The sequence below is a fragment of the Cebus imitator genome, unplaced genomic scaffold (genome assembly GCF_001604975.1).
Source record: "Cebus imitator isolate Cc_AM_T3 unplaced genomic scaffold, Cebus_imitator-1.0 Scaffold201, whole genome shotgun sequence".
NCBI classification, from domain to species: Eukaryota; Metazoa; Chordata; class Mammalia; order Primates; family Cebidae; genus Cebus; species Cebus imitator.
Window position 1 is genome coordinate 2,365,893 of NW_016107516.1, and position 22,866 is coordinate 2,388,758.

At 35.6% G+C, this 22,866-nt stretch overlaps 1 protein-coding gene and 1 long non-coding RNA gene across 4 annotated transcripts in view; one reads left to right on the plus strand and one right to left on the minus strand.

The window, feature by feature from the left end:
- The window catches only part of LOC108317398, a 320,387-nt gene that overhangs the window by 100,158 nt on the left and 197,363 nt on the right, over window positions 1-22,866 (plus strand). The window lies entirely within an intron of this gene.
- CD96 (CD96 molecule) overlaps window positions 1-22,866 on the minus strand; it is a 104,088-nt gene that overhangs the window by 78,810 nt on the left and 2,412 nt on the right. The window contains exons 2-3 of the mRNA XM_017547832.2: window positions 21,641-21,997; window positions 7,568-7,692 (exon numbers count right to left, since the gene is read on the minus strand). Of these exons, the coding sequence (XP_017403321.1) occupies window positions 7,568-7,692; window positions 21,641-21,997 (482 nt within the window). The remainder of the gene's footprint in view (window positions 1-7,567; window positions 7,693-21,640; window positions 21,998-22,866) is intronic.

The following is a 22,866-nucleotide window of genomic DNA, read 5'->3' on the forward strand; positions in this document are numbered from 1 at the left end:
TGAGTAGCTGGGATTACAGGCACGCGCCACCATGCCCAGCTAATTTTTTGTAGTTTTAGTAGAGACGGGGTTTCACCATGTTGACCAGGATGGTCTTGATTTCTTGACCTTGTGATCCACCCGCCTCGGCCTCCCAAAGTGCTGGGATTACAGGCGTGAGCCACCGCGCCCGGCACTTTTCCTGTTCTTCAAAGAAAAAAATTGCCCACTTTAAAAAATATTAATAAGTATTTCTAAAACTTTATGGATTCACACCTTGGTAGACTCTCCCATTTTAATGGGAAATAACATATATGAGCTAACATATATCATATACTTACTCTATTCCTGACACTAAATAGATGTTCAATAATATAAACTTATTCCAACCTATGATCACCTGCTTTCTCATGAGTATTCACTATGTGCCTGGCTAAACTGAGGAATTATGGAGACAAATTGCTATGGTTTGAATGTTTTTGTCCCTTCCAAAATTCATATTGAAACTTAATCCCCAATGGCACAGTGTTGGAAGGTGAAGCCTAATGGGAGATCAAAGGGCTCTGCCCTCACAAATAGGTTAATGCCACCATACAAGGTACTTGTAGTAGTGAGTTCTCTCTTTTCTGCTCTTCTGCCATGTGAGGACACAATTATTTTGTCCTCTCTGGATAACACAGCATTCAAGTGCCATCTTGGAAGCACAGAGACCAGGCTCTAGCCTGCCGGCACCTTGATTTTGGGCTTCCCAGCCTCCAGAACTGTGAGAGAATAAATTTCTCAGTTTCAGATGTTCTGTTATATATAGCAGCACAAAATAGACTAAGACAGTTATAAAGTCATGAATAGCTCAATCTGTTCTCTTGCCACGGTCAACCCTTATACATTAGCCCTTGGGGGACACAGTGGCCATGAAGCCCAGGAACAACAGGCTGACTGCAGAATACTGTTCCTTGAACAATATAAATGTAGCAAGGTCTCAAAACACACAAGCAACAGCCTGCCTTTATTTACAGATTTGATATTTTGTTCATCACGGATTTTCCCAAATTTTGATTTTTTAAAATATTATATTAAAAAATTATCTTGATTACTAATGTTTTTGTGCTCCCTTAAATTTTGCTCCCAAGGTTCAGGGTCTTACTTGCCTCACTAATCACAGCCCTTAGGTTGCATAGCTAATAAGTAGTGGAAATCCAGGTCTTGAAAACAGCAATTTTCCTCCAAAAGTCATACTGTTAATGGCTTTGCTATATACAGGCTCACAAAAGTAGTAGAAGAAACAGTCCTTGACTTTCCTATTTATAATCTACTAAAGGGCTGCATTTGGTGGCTCATGCCTATAATCCCAGAACTTTGGGAGGCCAAGGATGGTGGATCACCTGAGCCCAGGAGTTCGAGACCAGCCTGGGCAACACAGTGAAACCCTGTCTTTACTAAAAATACAAAAAAATTAGCCAGGCTTGGTGGCACATGCCTGTGGTCCCAGTTACTCGGGAAGCTGAGGTAGGAGGATCACTTGAGCCTGAGGAGGTCAAGGCTGCAGTGAGCCAAGATTGTGTCACTGCGCTCCAGCCTGGGCAACAGAGTGGGACCCTGCCTCAAAATAAAATCTAAAAAAAATAGATTTTTAAATCTAACTTTAAATTAGATTTTTTTGTACTAAAAAATTTACTTAAGGAGAAGAACACACACGCACACGCAAACAAATATGAAAATCAGGAGCCACAGAAGAGAAACAAATGCATATATAAATTATGTATAGGAGCTTGATAAAATAATTAGCATGATAAGGGTTGGAAGGGATCATATTGAATCATTAAACTGCTGTTATATGTCCCTTAAAGACTTGACAAATCCTAAAATATGTCATTGAGACTTTTTTTGTTTTTGTACTAGAATCAAAATTTTCAATTCAGAAGAGGAACCTTTGAACTGCAGGTTGAGTATCCCTTATCTGAAATTCTTGGTACCAGAAGTGTTTCAGGCTTCAGATTGTTTTGGATTTTGGAATATTTACATTATGCCAGTTGAACATCTTAAATGTGGAAATTTGAAATCTGAAATTTTCCATTGAACATTTATTTTGAGCATCATGTGTGCGCTAAAAAAGTTTCAGATTTTGGAGCATTTTAAATTTCAGGTTTTCAGATTTGGGATGCTCACCCTCCTTGATGTAGCGATGATATTTCATCTCTGAGCTATCCTGAGGTCCTTGAAACCAGGTCCATGTCAGAGCTGGCTGCATTGACCACAGCGTATGGCAGGGGCTGACTGTACAGAGCTCATTTGATAACTGCTGTTAACTGTATTGATTGCTACTCCTTTTTTCTCCAAACTGTTTCCTGTCTTCACATTTCCTCCATTTATTCTCCATCCAGTCAGTACTGTCAAAGCAAGCTGCTTGCAGAACTCCCCAGGTCCATTTTCTAGAGCACCAGAACACTATTTTTCTAATCGTTGTTGGTTATCAACTTTTGTAGTTTGGCTAGCACTTTGTTTTTTTTATTAAAGACAATTAGAATCAGCTGCCATCAGGTAAGAGGCTACAGTTTTGTTTTCTGAATAGTGGGGTATCCTTAAGCATAACAAACACTGTCTATAGTACCCTTTTACCTTTTAACATAAGTAGCACAAATATTAAAGAAGAGCATATTGAAGATGCATTTATTGATAAAAATTTTAAGATGTATGAGCATCTATAGTTACATGCTTTTGTTGCTAATATTGAATTGTTCGAATTGGAAATATTCTTGTCCTCTCTTCATAATTTTAAAGAGAAAAATCATGAATTTCTTTATTTTCACTGACTTTGTGAACACATATTCCCTCTTTTGCCTTTTCCCGTCTGCACTACCAATTTGTACTTAGAGGTCCCAGGGTCTTGGTGTAGTACACATCTGCCTTTTGCCAGCCAACTATTTAATTATCCAGCTCAAATATAACCTTTTTAAGAGGCTTCCCAGGTCCATCTAGTCAGAATTGAATGATTTTCCCCATGCTGCCATTTTTTACATTTTTATTAGAGGTGTATGTCATGGTAGGAAATACATCCAATATAGTTTGTATCCCTGAAGGACTTAGTGCTCAAAACAGATTCACATATGTTTATTGGACTGAACTGAAATTTATACTGTGGGAAATAAGGATGATAGTTTGCTATGAAAACAGAATATCAGAGTATATTTAGAAGCTTCCAGAACAAGCCTGCAGAATTTTCCTGATAACTATATGCTTATAACCCAATGCATAAAATTGGAAAAATATCACTTATCTTTAAGCTTCCAGCTACATCTTGTCTAAACACACATATTCTAGGATTTCTTATATATTACCCCTCCATTCACATAGATTATTAGTTTCCATTAAAGGGTGAACCCTTTGTGCTTACTTATTTACCCCTCATGCAGGATGAATGTTAGATACACCATCCATTTGCACCTGATGCCCGTCCACGTCAATGTATTCCCAGTTCTGCAATGTAACTTCTTCCCAAAATGCAGAGTCTGTCCAATTAACACATTTAACACAGCCTTAGCATGATTTCAGGCACATGTAGCAAAGGAGTTTGTTTTATGAGACAGAATTCCATTAATAACCTGTCCCATGAGGGTCATAATTGAATTAATTAACTTTTATAAAATTTCATGTACAGAAAGGCATCACTTTTGTTTTTCAGTGACCTAGATAATTTTAGTTTGTAAACTGTTTCCAGGGCTTCATGAATCACTCAGGGCAGAAGGCCTTTGAAGCTTCCCAGAGTTACTGAGTTCAGTATAGCAAGTTTCTGCTCTCTCAGCTCATCTTCATCATTTCTATTTTTTGATCTCTTTCTAAAGAGATTATATAATGTTTGTAAGAACAATTGGTTTATCATTATGATCATTAGTGTTAGTTTAAGAAGAGCTCAAAGACCAATAATATAGATTGGCTGGAATATTTGTGTCCTTTGCAGGCACATAACAATTGTGACACCAAGAGTTGTAGTTTATTCCCTAATATAAGTGTTGCCAGTGGCACCAGCGTGGGGTTTTGACTTTACTGCACAAAAGAATTTGAGAGCAAGTTCAAAGTGAAAGGAGGTAAGAGAGCTTACTGCAAAGCAAAAGTATACTCACAGCTGATCACAGCAGGCTACTCAAAGGTGAGACAGTGCTGACTGACACTAGGGAAACTCTCTTTATGAGAGTCTCATATGATTATTCATGAAGGGCTGGGAAGGCATGTTGCTATGAAGCATGTTCTGGGTGGTCCTCTGGATGTGCATGTGCTATTGTTGTACATGCCAGTAGATGACATGGCATGTCTCGTTAGCATCTTAAATCTCTACTCATGGGTGCATTTTTTACTATTATAATAAGCATAGGTCAGCCCAAAGACACTGATCATGGGTTTCTGCACTTGCATGAATTTAGGGATTTCTCCTTTCTGCTCCTTTACCTCCTTGCTGTAGGATGCTGTGACCACCAGCCCAGGATGCGGTTTGTGTACTGTCAGGCAGTTTGTTCTCTCCATTTATTTAGGAAGTTTGTTCTCCTTTAAGGTAAGCTATAACCACCCTATGTAACCTACTTTATAAGGACATAAGATGCTTTAATGGACTGGCTGAATCCCACAGCCATCAACAGTGTAGGACATAGATATAAATGAGAGGAGCAAATAGATTTTGACATTTAGAAAGGAAATGCATAGTAGCATTTTAATCAGCACATTTGCCAACACCATCTTCCCTTTGAAGAAAGGTTTCTTCAGAAAGATTCTTCAGGTTGTCTGTATCATGATGCATTCTTTAAAGTGGAAGCATGACTTGAGGTTCTAGTGGATGTTTAAGACTCACCCTCTCACTGTGTGACCTTACATGCACTCTTTCTGGCGTTCATTTATTTTAAATGCCCTGGCCGAATACAAAGGTATGTTGTTATGGCCTTCTTAGTTTCTTTAAAGGAAGCTACTTGATAAAGCATGCTTTATCAGTTGTCAAGTCTTTGATACTTCATGAGCTGCCACTCATTTAACAATCAAACAGTATGAATTTAGTGATCATCAATTTAATATGAGAATAATGAATAAGACTGTGGGGAAAGGGGACAAATACAAACAAATTCATTAAATTATTTATTAAGTATTTATGAGTACCTATGTTTTAGACTCTATACTAGATGGTTGATATTTTTGAAATGAGCCATACAACTTTTTGTCCAGAAGCTCAGAGTCACAGAAAAGACACACACCAAAGGCTTTACATTTGCTTAGAAAAAACAGATTACATACCATGAGACAAGAACACTACAGTAAAAATATCGACAGTAAAGCTTTATTAAACCAGTTGCCATTTTTAGTGAATTTGTGATAATTGGGATAGGAACTTTCTGCCCTCTTGGGGGAAAATATTGGTAACACAAGCAAGGTATGCATTTCATCATTAAAAGGTTTAGTATAGTACATTTCTGCCCCCTTGAAGTTATCCCACCTCTTAACCTTTGTCTCAGAACTATGTTGTATCATGTTTGTTAGGAACAGTGGACTTATACTCATCCTAATGATAATGTCCAGGAAGCCTTGCATTTTGGAAAGCAAATCCTATATGGGGCAGACGTGTCTTGTGACAAATGACAAAGAGATGCTGTAGGTTTTTAAGCCATTTGGGAAAGTTATTTTAAAACATAATTCTTTTTATTACTATTTAAAAAATACTTAGACAGTGAAAAGTTATCAGTAGGTTGTATTTAAAGTTATTTGCACAAGTCAATTATTTTGGGTATGGCACAAACCCAAAGAAATGTTTTTAGATATAAGGTCTAGTTTCTGAGACTGTCCACAAAAATCTAGGTAGCTTGTAATGCAAATAATCAACCACCTCAATCACAGTATTTTCCAAATTGTGCCAGCTGTTAACATTCATGAGCTTCTTCTGTGAGTTTTATAAGAATTTTTAAATTCTCTGTTTTCATTTTGATAAACATAAAAATTAGCATACAGTAATTGAATCATATTCTGTATCACCTAAATGAATGCCCTGTTTTATGATTCTTGAAATCATGTTTATCATCATCTCTATAATTGTGTTTGTCTCTGTTATCATTTGTTTTTAACAGTTTTTGGGGTTTACTATATACAATGGTTAGTAGCTGGCTGCTATTTGGCTGGCTAACATTAAAGTTACAGTGACACAATTCTTTCACATTTATTATTATACTCATGTTGATTTTGTTTACCTGTTAGGAGAAAACAACTCAGAAAATTTTAGTTTTTAAGATTAAATTTAGATTTTAAACTAAACTGATACATTAGGCAGAATAATGTAGACTAATGATAAAATAACAAAGGCAGACAAAGTAAATAAATGTCATAGTTATGTTAAGGGTTAGGCCAAATTAAATCATACATCTGAATGGATGAAGATCTGCAAAGATGAATTCTGCAGTATTTCAAGTGAGACAAGTAGTGGGAGAATTTAGTCATCACACAGGACATGGGAAGCAACTTCATAGTTGGACCACCATAACTGCCAAAGTGAATACTCAGTGAAATTTTTAAAATTTATAATTAGGGTTATAGTTTAAAGTGTTTTAGCAAAATAATAGACCAGTATTTATTTTTTATCTACACATCAAAATAATAGCCCAGTATTTATTTTTGCTCTACACATCATTTTTCGTTTTTTGAGATGGAGTCTTGCTCTGTCGCCCAGGCTGGAGTGCAGTGGCACGATCTCGGCTCACTGCAACCTTTGCCTCACAGGTTCAAGTGATTCTCCTGCCTCAGACTCCTGAGTAGCTGGGATTACAGGGTGTGCACCACCACACCTTGCTAATTTTTGTATTTTTAGTAGAGACGGTGTTTCACCATGTTGGTCCAGCTGGTCTTGAACACCTGACCTTGTGATCCACCTGCCTCGGCCTCCCAAAGTGCTGGTATTACAGGTGTGAGCTACTGTGCCCGGCCTACATCATTTTTAAATTGGAAAATTTTTCATAAAAATACAGATTTCTGGCTTGCACTTTTTTTTTTTTTTTTTATGAGAAGGCATGGCACTTATAGGCCTGCAGCCCCCTGTGGCATTAATAGAACTGGGCAGTAGCTGTTTCTTATACAAGGCCTGCTTGTCTCATATACATTTGCCACTTATATTTCACAAGCACTAGAATTTGTGCTTCCCAACCTAAGCCAATGTTGTGTATTTCCCAGGGTGCAGTAATGTTTTTGGCAAAGGGAGTCTGTAGCTCTGCATATGTTGTTTGTAAAACAAGTATTTGTGAGTAGGGGCTTCTGCTGAATATGGCTCCTCTCTGGGGCACTATCACACTTTGTTCTTTCTGTAATCATAGTTTGGTGTATAGCTAGAAATAAAAATCAACCTTTAGAAGCAAATTTATAAATTAATTTACTGCATTCATGGACTCAGAGGCTTGCCTGTGAGAAGGAATCTGAATGTCCTCTCCTTCCTTCCCCACCCCTCCTCCCATCCCTGGCATAATGCCTGCCCTCCATCTAGTCTGCTTCCTTCCCTATTATTACTGCTTATTCATTTTACTTCATTAATGTTTAAAGACCATTGCAGTTATTCGCTGAAAAGGGCAACACTTACCACCAACCATGCATAGGTGAACTCAGATGAAATTTCTGAGGAGCTATTTTGAAAGCATGGTATTTCCAGAGTTCGATTTATCTCTATTTCTATTGTATGGTTGATTTTCCACTCGCCTGGTGTAACTATAACAAAACATAAGGTAGAAAACACATGAATCTCTGATTGGTTTATAAAGTGCTTTTTGTCAAAGAGACAAAAACAGTTTTATTATAGAGATTCATTTATCCTCAGAATGCACCTATAAAGCAGAGAGGCAAACCCCCACTATAGTCCTTGTTGTATAAGTGGCTAAACAGAGTCACCGAGGAGCACAGAATTGTTGCTAAACACTGAGAAATTACAAGGAAACAACCCGAACAGAATCAAACTCATCATTTGGCATGTTTCTCTGCTTTAGCCCCAAATTGGTGCTTTAATCTTGAGGTTCCCTTTCCTTGATCAGATAGAATATAAAACTTCATAACCTGGCCTGAATTGTCTTCTTATTTTGATGGACTGTATTTTTTAGAGTAGTTTTAGGTTCATAGGAAAATTGAGCAGAAAGTATAAAGTTCCCAGTATATCTACTGCCTCTACTCACACACAGCCTCCACCACTGTGGACATCCTGTTCCACAGCAGTACATTTGTTACAATTAATGAACCCACATTGGCACATCATTATCATCCAAAGTTCATAGTTTACGTTATGGTTTACTCTGAATTTTGTATATTCTCTGAGTTTGGACAAATGTATAATGACATGTATCCACCATTATAGTATCATATATAATAGTTTTGCTGCCCGAAAAATCTGATATTTTGACAGTCTTCATATCTAATAATCTTCCTAGAACTTATAAACATTCCTTCAACAAAGGAATGACACAAAAATAGATAAGGAAACTTTGAGGAAGCAGTGTTAATTATTTTCATTTTTAAGGTAATAGAAGATAAATATCCATTTTGTAGTCTTTCCTATTGGGAAAGTTGTATATACATACATATAAATTTGTGACTAAACTATAACATCAAAAGAAATTTATAAATAAAGGAAACTCTATCATCCAAATATCCTAAAAATCTTATATTCCTTTTTCTATATCTATTCAAATCTCGTTTGCATACGTGCATGTTTTCTCATAGTCTACAATCCTATTTACCAATGAATGTTATATATATTGTTATTTTAAATGTTTCATGTGATTCTTGAACTATTTTTGATTTAAATTTATGGGGAGTTTGTGTCTTTTTATCATATATACCAATCATCATTCATTTAGTCATTTCCAATTATTGAATCATTGTGCTCTTTCAGCTTGGATTTTTTAACTTTTAAACCATTACATGCTATACAGCAAGGATCATCCTTATGCTAATAGCTTTACTCTGACCATTCAGCTACTTAAGGTAAATTCTCAGAAGTATAATTAGTGGATCATTTAGTATGAACATTCTTATTGCTACTAACATTGTGTATATATATAAATATGTTATATAACAGTATAACTGTTATACAGTATTAGTCCATCAAAATAAAAAGACAAAACCTAGGTTATGAAGCTTTATATTCTATCTGATCAAGGAAATGAAACCTGAAGATTAAAGCACCACTTAAGGACTAAAAATTATATATATGTATAATTATACACACACATAAAATACATGCTTTACAACAGTATACATATTTTAATGGATTATTTCTCAATTTATAAATTTTATATCTAGCCTTTAGATATTTGTTATGTTTTAATCTCTTATCAATAGCAGCTATATTCTCTACTGACAACTCCTTCTTCCTCCTTTTCCTAATTAAAACCAGATCTTCCCATAGGGTACATCTTCCCCATAGCATTTCCAAATAGTAGTTATACATTTTCTTGCACTCCTAATTCATCAAGTTCTGGAGGTAGGATCAGTACTTTCCTTGCTCTCCACTGCTGTTTCCAAATACTACTCCAAACCCATAATTGAAAACAAGAGCCTTGTCTCTTAAGGTAAAGCAATACTTAGCTATCATACTTCAAAATGGAGCTGTTTGTACACTACCTCTACTATCATAATTTTTTGACTTATTTGCATACCACCATTACTACTATTTAATTTTATTCTTGAAATGATTGTAGTTGTTTTCCTTATATATATATTTCTTTAAAATATACTGATTTAGGCACTAATATCTGTGAAGTCTATGCAATACAAATATGTTAGTTATATTTTAATGAACATCAGTCAAATATGTAAGTATTACATTTTTGTAAACCTTGTCCAGATTCTGGGAAGCTGGCAGGATAAGTTGCATTACTTTTTGAATATTCCTGAAACCCTGTATAAAAACAAAGACGATAACTAGAATAACCAAACTAAAAATACATAGACAATATCTACAAGAACACTAACTACCAACACATCCTTGTTAATTGTTGGGGAAAATTCACTAAACCACTGTGTTATCAGCAACTATGCAGAAAGAAACATAGGAAGATCAACTTCTTCTGATGGATCTTAGAACTTGAGAACCCACACTACCTCTCTCTGCCTAGTAACAGGTAATCACTGGAAAGACAGATTAATCCAAGAATCATAGCTGAAATGGAGAGGAGAGTTTGTAGACACCAAATCACCAGTGTCTTTAAGAAAAGTAAGAAATGGGTTGTCAGTGCTGGAGCTAAAATGTCTTCTCAGGACACATGCCATGGGGAGAAGAAATCGCTGGACGTAGAATCCAATAAAACAGAACAGGTTCAATAAGAGAACCTGTTTTGATTGCTCTTATTGAAACCAAAGAGGCAATTTAGACAAAAGTGAGGGATAGAAGCAAAGGAAATACACTCAGAAAGTACAATGGCAAATTACTTATCTTGAAAATAACAGAAGAGGGGTTCTAGGGATACTGAACACTCTAGAAAAGCTAGCCTGGCCCACTCTTCTGTGATAGGAATGCATTTAACTTAAACATGAGCAATAGAAAGGGAATGAGATAGAATAACCTATAAGGATATCAGAAGCAAAAAGAGAATAAAGAAAAAAAAAACAACATTCCTATAACAATGAGAGCATATTATCACAAAATGACAACAAAGTAAATGATAACTATAGCCAAATTATTCAAAATGAGCTAAAAGAAATCAAATAATGTAAACTGTGAACAATTTTGGAAAGTTCCCAATGAGTCCAGTGGAAGAAAAAAGCTTACAAAATATAGGTAAGAAAATTCACGAAAAGGTTAGAAATAATAATTTTTTAAAAATCACTCCAGAAATTAAGATAAAATTATAACAAAACCAGAAACCTAGAAACACAAAAGCTAATTCATTAAAATACATTTTAAAAATAGTATGAGGAAAATTTTGAAATAAATTAATATGTAATTATAAAATAAAAGAAAAAACTGAGAAAAGAGATTCAAAGAAAATGATATGCAAAGAAGATAAAATGTATGTACAATAGAAGACATTAAAGAAAAAAGATCAAAACAATGGAACAGAGCAAATATCAAAAACTGTAATTCAAGAAAAATATAAAATTTAACACTACTAGAAAATACACATGAAGCGATTATACTGCAAAAAATAGGAAAACAGACCCAGAATGGACAACATTAAGCATGTTCATATAAAAGTATTGAGCAAAGTCAAACATGGGGAAATTTTAGATTGCTATTAGCTTTTTGAGAGCAGTCCTATGCCAGAAAACATTACAGTAACATAGTTAATATACTCAAGGAAAGAAAATGTGAACCAAAGATTTTATATTCAGCAAAATTAACCTTTATAAAGACTACAGAAAAATGTTAGAGTTATGCAAGAACTCTGAGAATATTGCTGTTCTGAGCATTTCCTAGGATTCTCCAGTAGAATACATTTCAGACTGGAGATGCATTTACATGAAGGTTAGTGGTAAATGTTGATTATGTATTTACCTTTAGCACTAAGAATATATAATGTTATAACAAAGGGAATAGTAATGAATACATGTTTTTAAATAAAGATACAATAGAAATATTAAAATATGAGGAGTAGGAATGAGGGACTTGTGGTTATGGGGACATGAGGAGGTCAGTAAAAATAGACAAGTACAAAACTGGGCAAACGTGCTTAAAAAGCAACAATTTTAGGTCCTTGGAAATTGACTAAAGGTAATTATTGTGAAGCATTTCTTCTCGAGAAATCACTAGAGCTTTAGTAAAAACAGCAGGAGTCTTCAATCTTTTTGCCTACAGCTCCTTCCCTTCCCTTCTCCAACTTGGTCATTAAGAAGTGTAGTTTTAGCCACATGAAGCAGGTTGCAAAAACCAGCAGCTTTTTTTTCCACAATGGGCAGACTTAAATTAGGCCTAGGGGTAGAAACCTTTCACCTTTTTCCATAACAGGGACACACTTGGTAGGTTGCAAAAACCTGAAGCTTGGTTAGTTTGAGTTTGTATTCCCATTTGGAGTGCTTGCCCCTCTGAAATGCATGTTGAAATTTGGTTTCCATTGTGACAGTATTAGGAGGTAGAATCTTTGGGAGGTGATAGGGAAGAGCTCTTATCAGTGGCATTAATGCTGTTATAAAAGGGAGAGTTAATTCCCTTTTTGTCTCTTGCCTTCTGCCTTCCACCATGTGAGGACATGGCATTTCTCCCCTCCAGAGGATTTAGCAAGCAGGCCCTCACCAGATGTCAATAGCTTGATCCTGGACATTCTCAACCTCCATAACTGTGAGAAAATAAATATCTATCATTTCTAAAGTATCCAGTCTATGGTATTCTGTTAGAGCAGAACAAAACAAAGATAGTGCCAGACCAGAGAGACCTTTAACATGGAGATCCTGGAAACTGGAGTCATGGAATGGCTAAGATAAGGACTTCACATATTATACCCTGGCTAGGAAACTACACACTGAGTAGGGGAGACCTGAAAGAGCCTAGCAAAAAGTAAAAGCCAAGGAAGTCTGGGTAACTGGCTGCAACTTGGAATGCACTCCCTGATTAACACACAAATCTATGTATAAACAGTGGAAGCCTAATGGGGTTAACGTGTTTGAGCATGACTTTTGCCAAAATCATTGGTGGACCAGTAGAGTGGTTTTTCCAATGCAGGGGCAACTTCTTGCAAGCCAAATTTAAAAATAACTATTTGTATTAAAATCTGAGCAGAGAGATCAATGGCCTTGAGCTGCAAAGGAGACATTCAATTTAAGCACAGATAAGTTACTAAAATAAAACAAAATGAACCTAAATAAGACAGAATATAGAGTTGCAACATATATATATATATATACACACACACATACACACATACTATACTCTTTCTATAAATATATATGTATATATATTAAAATGTCCATTTTTCAAAAAATTATGAGACATTGAGAAAACAGGAATGTATGATCCATAATCAGGAAAAAAGCAATTGCAGCTGATTCTGGGCAGACCCAGATGTTGAATTTAAGAGACTCCAAAGAAGCTATTATTAGTCTAGTCAAAGGATTAAATCAAGATATGACAATGACTCAATGAAGATAAAATGTTAGTGTAGAAATAGAAAACTATAAAATGAAGCAAATGCATATTTTAGAGTTGAAACGTTAACAAAAATGAAAAATTTGCTAGATGTTCTCAATAGCAAATTTGCGATGGCTGAAGAAAGAATTAGTGTATTTGAACATTGTTCAATATAAAGTATCTATTTTTTTTTAATTTTTATTTTTTTAACTTTAAATGCATACTATATCTGGCATTTCTTCCCATGTTACCCCTCCCCACCCCCCACTGTCTCTCTCCTATCCCCTGCAACTGCCCCCAGTGTGTGATGCTCCTCTCCCTAAGTCCACGTGTTCTCATTGTTCAACACCCACCTATGAGTAAGAATATGTGGTATTTGGCTTTCTGTTCTTTTGTCAGTTTGCTGAGAATGATGGTTTCCAGATTCACCCAAGTCTCTACAAAGGACATAAACTCATCATATTTTATGGCTGCATAGTATTCCATGGTGTATATGTACCACAATTTCTTTGTTCAGTCTGTCATTGATGGGCATTTGGGTTGGTTCCAGGTCTTTGCTATTGTACACAGGGCTGAAATGAACATACGTGTACTTGTATCTTTATAGTATAATGATTTATAGTTCTTTGGGTTTATACCCTGTAATGGGATTACTGGGTCAAATGGAATTTCTATTTCTAGATCCTTGAGAAATTGCCACACTGTCTTCCACAATGGTTGAACTAATTTACACTCCCACCAACTGTGTGAAAGTGTTCCTATTTCTCCACATCCTCTCCAGCATCTGTTGTCTCCAGATTTTTTTAATGATTGCCATTCTAACTGGCGTGAGGTGATATCTCAATGTGGTTTTGATTTGCATTTCTCTAATGACCAGTGTTGATGAGCATTTTTTCATATGTTTGTTGGCCTCATATATGTCTTCTTTTGAAAAGTGTCTGTTCATATCCTTTGCCCACTTGTGAATGGGGTTGTTTGTTTTTTTCTTGTATATCTGTTTTAGTTCCTTGTAGATTCTGGTTATTAGCCCTTTGTCAGATGGGTAGATTGCAAAAATTTTTTCCCATTCTGTTGGTTGCCAATTTGCTGTAACGATGGTTTCTTTTGCATTACAGAAGCTCTGACTTTTCATGAGATCCCATTTATCTATCTTGGCTTTTATTGCCATTGCTTTTGGTGTTTTAGTCATGAAGTGCTTGCCTATGTCTATGTCCTGTATGGTTTTGCCTACGTTTTCTTCTAGTATTTTTATGATGTTAGGTTCTATGTTTAAATCTTTAATCCATCTGGAGTTAATTTTATTGTAAGGTGACAGGTATGGGTCCAGTTTCTGCTTTCTGCACATTGCTAGCCAGTTTTCCCAACACCATTTATTAAACAGGGAATCCTTTCCCCATTGCTTGTTTTTGTCATGTTTGTCAAAGATGAGATGATTGTAGATATGTGGTCTTGCTTCTGGGGCCTCTGTTCTATTCCATTGGTCTATGTCTCTGCTTTGGTACCAGTACCATGCTGTTTTGATTACTATAGCCTTATAGTATAGTTTGAAGTCCAGCAGTGTGACTCCACCGGCTTTGTTCTTTTTGCTTAGGATTGTCTTGGCTATGCAGGCTCTCTTGTGGTTCCATATGAAGTTTAAAGTAGTTTTTTCCAAAGTATCTAATCTTAAGGGAGAAAAAGGATTGGAAGAAATGAAAACAGCTTCAAAGCCAGATAGGACTGTATCACGTGTGCTAACATACATGAAACAGGAGTGATAGAAAAAGAAGTGAAAGAGTAAAGGGATGGACCAAATATTTGAAGAAAGAATGGGGAAAACCTTCACATATTTGATGATTTAAAATTTTTCTTAAAATTAATCTACACATCCCAGAACTTTAACAAAACCTGATTAGGACAAACACAGACAGTCATGTAGACACAACTTAATCAAACTTCTGAAAGCCAAAGAGAAAGAATAAATTATAAAAGTAGCAATTGAAAGGAGCAAAAAACAAAGAAACAAAACAAAAAGTCATCCCAAGCAGCAGACTAATAATATAAATAGTGGCTCATTTTAATCAGAAATAATGGAGATCTGAATATATATTCCCAATACTGAGAGAAAGAGTCACAATCCACTCAGAATTCTACATCCAGTGAAATTATCCTTTAAAATTAAAAATGAAAAAATCTGAAAGAATTCATTGCAAGTAGATTTGTCTTACATGAAATACTAAAGTCCTTCAGACTGAAAGTAAATGACAACAAACAGTAACTAATTCATGGGATAAAATAAAGAGCACAGAAAAGGGTAAATAGATGAGTAAATATGAAAGATTATATATATAGTCTTTATATGTGAGTAAATAAAAACTATACATATATTTATTTTTCTTTTCTTTTCTCTTAATTTCATTAAAGAACATGAAATTACTTAAATCAGGGGTCCTTAGCCCCCAGGCCATGGACTTGTACTGGTCTGTGGCCTGTTAGGAACTGGGCCACACAGCAGAAGGTGAGCAGTATGCGAGTGAGCAAAGCTTCATCTGTATTTACAGCTACTCCCTATCACTCGCATTACCACCTGAGCTCTATGTCCTGTCAAATCAGTGGCTGCACTAGATTTTCATAGGAATGCGAACTCTATTGTGAACTGTGCATGCAAGGGATCTAATTTGTGCAGTCTTTATAAGAATCTAATGCCTGATGATCTGCTGCTGTTTCCCATCACCCCCAGATAGGACAATCTAGTTGCAGGAAGACAAGCTCAGGGCTCCCACTGATTCTACATTATGGTGAGTTGTATAATTATTTCATTATATATTACAATGTAATAATAATAGAAATGAAATGCACAATAAATGTAATATGCTTGAATCATTTCGAAACCATCTCCCTCCACCCCAGTCTGGAAGAATTGTCTTACATATCAGTCCCTAGTGCCAAAACTTTGGGATCTGCTGCTTTAAATCTTTAATTAAACACTGAAATGTTGGGTTTAATACATATATTATTATATACATGCACTTTATAGTTTGATATAGATGTATAACTAAGAACAATAATACAAAGTGGTTTAGAGGACATATGGTGGAGCAAGTTGCAAAAAAAGAAAATGAGAGAAAAATAGACATAGGAACAGACACACAAATGCTTCTGACTTTGAAGTTATCCAACAAAGATTTAAAACAACTCTTTTTCATATACTCAAGAAAACAGAAAAAATGGAGGAAGTAGATCAAAAGGTAGACAAATTTATCAAAAATTAAAAATCTATCAAATATCAATAACATATAATATCAGAAACTAAGAGCTAATTTGATGGGGTAATAACTTATTGGACATCATAGAGATAGAGTTCATGATTGGAAGACAGGTCAATATCTAACTGAATAACAGAAGGAAAAAAAGTAGAAAATGTAGAAAAAGGCATTAGAGAGATATAAAAAAATGTAAATTTAGGTGTTTTTTTTGCACCAGAAAGCTAACATTACAAATTTAAATGCTCATAAAAAAAGCATGCAAGTGTCAGAAATTATGAGTGAATTCTTATATTCACTCATAATTTTTCTTCTGGAAATGCGAAAAACTTTTCTTGACCAAAACTTAAAATCAGGACCAATAAGGGAAAAGAGTAACAGATTTTATTTCATAAAAATAAGAAACACACTGCATTGCAAACAATATAAGAAAGTAAAAATAAATGACAAACTGGGAAAATATTTGCAACTTATACCACAAAGGATTAATAGGTTTTATATAGGGGACATTTTCAGTAGAATAAGGATAATTACCATAATGAATTGAAATTTATCACTATGTTTAAATTCATATGAATTCATAATACTTAACATAAAATACATATGGGTTATTTTCTAAAAATACTAGTGAATCAACTCATTTTAAAAACTGGTGATTAAAGGGAAATACTCAAGTATCTATTCTACTTTTCTTACATAAACTATGCATCAAATAAGTAATAAATTAATGAGAGGAAGTTTCTCTTTATAGAAATACTTAAGCTAATAAATTCAGGAATGATAGAATATCACTATTTGGCAAATAATAATGATTTAATGAATGTAGGCAGTGCTCATCAGTGGCTCTTAACATCATGTGACCAGAATTATGTGCCTCTGATGTAACTTTATATCATCTATCACATAGTCTTGCCAAAAAACAAAACAGAAGAAAGAACACCTTAATGTGATAAATTCTCAATCAAGAATATAAGATAACTTAGGGTTATGGCTAACTATAAGGTAAAAATATAGAGAGACTATGGGACTATAAGAGCGAAATCCAGGCTGGACAAGTCATCAAATTTATTCAACAAATATATTGCAAAGGAAAAATAACAAATGTAATATAGCTTTCTGATTAAAAGGGATTTTCGAAACAATCACAATATATCTAGTTTATCTGCATGCTAATTTAAATATCTATATTTTATATAGATATGTAGTATTTAGTATTATTCAATATCCCATCAGCCTCATGTTTATATATATCAAATATGTTTATATATATAAATAAATGTTTATATATATCGCTTATATATATAAATAAATGTTTATATATATCGCTTATATATATAAATAAATGTTTATATCGTTTATATATATAAATATATATAAACATTTATATATATAAAAGTTTTTAATATTTATTTTAAATATTTATTATTCAATATCCCATCAGCCTCATAATGTTTGTAAACATTATGAGGCTGATGATATATTGAATAATATATATATATTGAATAATTTATATATATATAAACATGAGGCTGATGGGATATTGAATAATAATAGATACTAATTTTTTTTTTTAGTTTTGGTAGTGGATTATGGCTTTTTTTGAAAAAACAAGTTCTTTATCTTTTAAAGATTTGTACTAAAATAAACAAGATGTTTCACATTTTCTCCTAAGTAATCTTGGAAGGTAGCAGTTAACAAGGGCTTAAATAAAATGAGATTGCCTATGAGTTGATAATTGTTGAAGTTGTATGTTCAGTACATGGGAGCTTATTCTATATAATTTTTGTAATTTCTCTGTATAATTTTTGTATATATTTAGAGGTTTCCACAATAAAAGCTTTTAAAGTTGTTTCGTGAATCACTTAAAACCATCTCCACTTGTTGGATAAATACTAAATACAGCGATGAAAGGAGAGCCAGCATTCAGGTTCAGTACAAACTAGGCAGGGTAATAACATGTTTCAGACCAAGCTTATCAACATTATATTATGAACATTTTATTGCTACTATTTTTACTTTTTCCATGGCCGTGGCTTCTCCAGCCATTCTCACTGCTACTACTGCTTTCAATAACATTAATAGCCCACCAAGGCATTTGCTGTGAACTGGTAAATTAAAGTCATGTTGTACTCTTGTAACTGATCTTCATAACTACAAATTTTAAAATGCGCCAAAATCTTACAATCTGATGTATTGTGGGGATCCAGTAGCATTTAAATGAATGAAATCTAGATTATGCCAATCTAAGGCTTAATTCAAAGAACAGCATTTCTTGGAGTGATTCTAAAGCTCCTAACCTAGGAGGAAACCCTGTCAAGTGAAAGTGGAAAAGAAGCAAACCACACACTGTTTATTACATTTCTACTCTTGTCCACAGCCTCAGAGCACTAAGACACACAGAGAGACAAAATATTGTGAAAAGAAACAGAATCCTTTCACAGCTAGGCCCTTGGGGGAGCATAGGAACAGGATTTAGACACACACTGTGTTGTGAGCAGACAAGAGAGAATGACTCAAATGGTAACAGAAAAGAAACAGGAAGAGGTGATCAACCCAAACACCTCAAGTCCCTCAGCATTTTCTAATTAGGTTCTTAGGCACCACTTCAATTTGCATTTGTTTATGGACTACATAAGTGTTTGCACTTCAAGTGTGTTTTGCTTACCCAGCTAGCTTGTAAACTTAAAGACTGCACAGGTGCATAAGAGGGAAACTGTACAAGTGAGAGGAGAAGAAGCAAGAGAAGATCAAAAGAGTAAAGGGTAAAAAGAAAATATGCTATTGGATGTGGACTTGCCGGAGCTCTCAGATGGCAACTGCCTCCTTTTAGTCCGCTGCCTACTCTGTACCTCTGTTCTAGGCTTAAGTTTTTCGTCACTCTGTGGCGAAGGATTTTTCCCCACCTCTGTTTTGCTCTTTTCTATTTTGCTCCCTTTACACCCAAATACACAATACCAGAACAATTTCTCTAACCCTGAGGACTTTGCTTTTCATCTGATCCAGGTGACAGCAGCAAAGTTACAACCGGAAGATTGGAAATTATCCAACCACAAAAAATATAGATATGGTTTCTGCCTCTCCAGTGATCTGCAGTTTTTACTAGCTACAAGCTTAACTCCCTTAGTTCTCTTTATTTTAAGAAATACATTTTCTTTAAAGGCAACAGCATTCTCCTTTCTGGATAATATACTATCTGTTCTCCATTGCTGTCTTCATTTTGTGGCATCACATATTCTATTTCCTATTAGGAACATCAGTCCATGTTGCCAAGTCTCCATGGAGAAGGCAAGCACTAAGAAGGAAGCACTAAGTCCTCAGTGAGGCAGTGGTATCGTTTACTGTTTTAGGCAGAAGGTACAAAAAAAATCTACGTATGAAGCCAACATCAGTGTGGACTTGTGCTAATAATATATGGCAGATGTCCCACTGGGTTCCAAATGAGGTCCATATATAAAGAGAAAGAGCAGGGCTCATTTTAAATCCGAACTGAGAGGTAGAATTTGCTCACTGTAATTATCACTACTTTTAATTGAAAACTACCATTTACGAAACTCTTATCCCTTAGCAGGAACTATATGTTAAGTGCATTATACAGATTATCTCATTTAGTCATCAAGACAGTGAAACCTATAAAGAAAGTACTATAATTATCCATAATTGTTATGTAAGAGACTTGAAACAACTTGGGAATGATGAAATGTATGGTAAGTGATAGAGCCAATGTTCAAATACAGGCTACCTGATTCAAAGTATGTGCAGCTAAGCAGTGTTCTATATAGGTCTTCCATTTGTCTTTACTCCAACCCCTCCATCCTTAATTGAGCTGAAGTGTGTGTGCGTGTGTGTGTGTGTGTGTGTGTGTGTGTGTGTGTGTTCCTCCTGGAAAACAGCAAGGGAATTGTGTATTGTAAGATAGTAGGTGATGGGACCTTGGCCTATAGGTATACTATTCCAACAGCATATTTTTAGAGCAAGTAAGTTATAAGATGCGAAGAGGAGGTAATCAATCTATACCTGCTGCTTGGCCTGGGTAGCTCTGTGCTCCCTTTAATATGACCTTCATGAGGTAATTTTTTTTCTTATATTCCCAGGCCACTTTGCTCTGAGTTAGAAACAGTCCATTGCCCGTGCATTTTGCAATTGTTGGCTTTCACTTTCATTGTTTTCCATTAGCAGAGATGAAAATCTTTTACTTTAGGACCAGGTAATTTAGGGCAAGCATTATTATAATCATTTTCCAAATGGGCTCAGAGAATTTACACGACAGGCCCCAAGTCAAATTTGTTTCTATCCAGAAATGAGCTAGAACTTAAATCCAGGATTCCCACTTCTAAATGCAGGCGTCTGAAGTATGTTTGGTATGAATGCTACATGGCTAGCAGCCTCCTTTGCCCCTTTACCTGCCCTAGACTAAATGTAGTATGCCCAAAACCACTTTCATAAATTCACACACAAACCTTCCTTTACCTTCCACTGCAGTGAGTGGCACCACCGTTCAGGTGTGCATGCCAGATACCCAGATGTCACCTGCAACATTTTTCTCTCCTTCACTCATACTGACCTTGTTTTATATTCACTCTAGGATCATATCTGTTTTATTCCCAATGCATGAAATTTGCCATTTTCCTTCTATATCTACCTGAACTACCACTCTCTCTTTTCTGGGCTACTAAGATGGTCTCCTGAGTTTTCTGTACCTTCTACTTGTTGTACATCTTCACCTTATTTTCACAGGGAAGTCAGCATGGTTTTTTTGTTTTTTCAACACAAATACCATCACGCTATAAATGTCATGCCATCCTTTTGTTGGAAACACTTCCATGTCTTCTCATGGTTTTGAGATCAAAATAGAAACCTTTTCAAACGGAAGCTGCCCAGGTCCATCATGATCTGGTCCTTACCTGCCTCATCCCTTAATCGCTGCACTGCTGTCCCATTAGCATTTTCCCGTTTCCTCAAACACTCCAAAGAGCTTCTTGCAAGCTGTTTTCTCTCTCCAGGATTACTCACAATCCCACCCTGCCTCAACCCCACATCTTAAATTGTTTTAATGTCTACTCATTCTGCAGACTTAAGCTGCAGTGTTACTTTCTCAAGGACAATTTCAATGCCCTCTGTGATATGCTCCTACATAAGACTGTTAAAGTCTTTATTATTGACACTTACCACTGTTGCAAGTTTACATTTATTTGTGAAATGCTGTGGTCACTTTCTGTCTCCCTTATCAGACAGTACTCTTTCTGTTCAACCTTTGTGTGCTGAGCAACATGCTTAACCCTGGTTTTCTTATAATGTGCATTTGTTGAATGAGAGAGAGCTGAATGAAAGCAAGTGCTTCCATCCCTCTACCAATTACACTTACCACGTGTCTGGATGAGAAGGTTGTAGATTGTAGTCTGAATGCCTTGTGGATACACAGTAATCATACACTCGTACTTTCCACTGACCGAAGAAGACACATTCCTTAAATGCAGAGTACATTTTGACACATTCTTAGGCGTTTCTGTGAAAGTCACCAGGGACTCACAGGGAGTCCCATGGGCACAGTGGAAGCCATATTGGGGATGATAAAGGGCAATCAGGTCTGCCTTATCCGTGACCTTGGACCATTGTATCTGCACCAAGATGCCTGTCTTCTGTGTTTGGCAGGTCAGGTTGACATCAGATCCAAGTGGAGCATAAATGTTTTCTCCTGTATTGAAAGTTTGTTCCCAAACTCCTGAAAAGGAAGAATATGAGCCTTGAGTTTAAATAATTCACATAGAATGACTCTTTATTAAAAACCCTAGTCATTTCAGTAAGGTGAGGAAGCAACTGAGGAAATTTCTCCCTGGCTGCTTTAGGGGTAGAAGAGAGCTTGTGTCTGACTCAGATAGAGATGCATGAGACAATATAAATGAGGAGGGAGTAACGTAGAGAAACTAGAGGAAATTACTGACTTCTAAATATTTATCTATGTGTTGGTCTGGCCAAAATATAATTGAAGGTTTCTGACTACCTGTGAATAAAATTAAGCCTATTTGAAAATTGAAGCACACCAGCAAACTTAATATGACAATTCTTCTTATGTTTAATATAATTGGGTTTTTGTGTTATAAAACAACAGCTGAATATAATACACATGTGATGCTTTCTGAAACTGCAAAAAAGCTAGTATGTTTATAGCAATTTCTTTTAAATATACATATTTATAAAGGTCTTTCATATGTTATCTTGTTTAATTCCCTTCACATGCCATAAGTGATGTTGTTAACCCTTTTTTATCAAGGGAGAAACTGGGGCACAGAGAGATGAAAGGGTTTGCTCAAGGCTTACTTCCAGGCTGGGCGAGGTGGCTCATGCCTGTAATCCTAGCACTTTGGGAGGTCAAGGCAGGTGAATCATGAGATCAAGGGATTGAGACCAACCTGGCCAACATGGTGAAACTCCGTCCCTGCTAAAAATACAAAAATTAGTTGGGCGTGGTGGCATACACTTATAGTCCCAGCTACTTGGGAGGCTGAGGCAGGAGAATTGCTTGAACCTGGGAGGTGGAGGTTGCAGTGAGCTGAGATTGTGCCACTGCACTCCAGCCTGGTGACAGAGCCA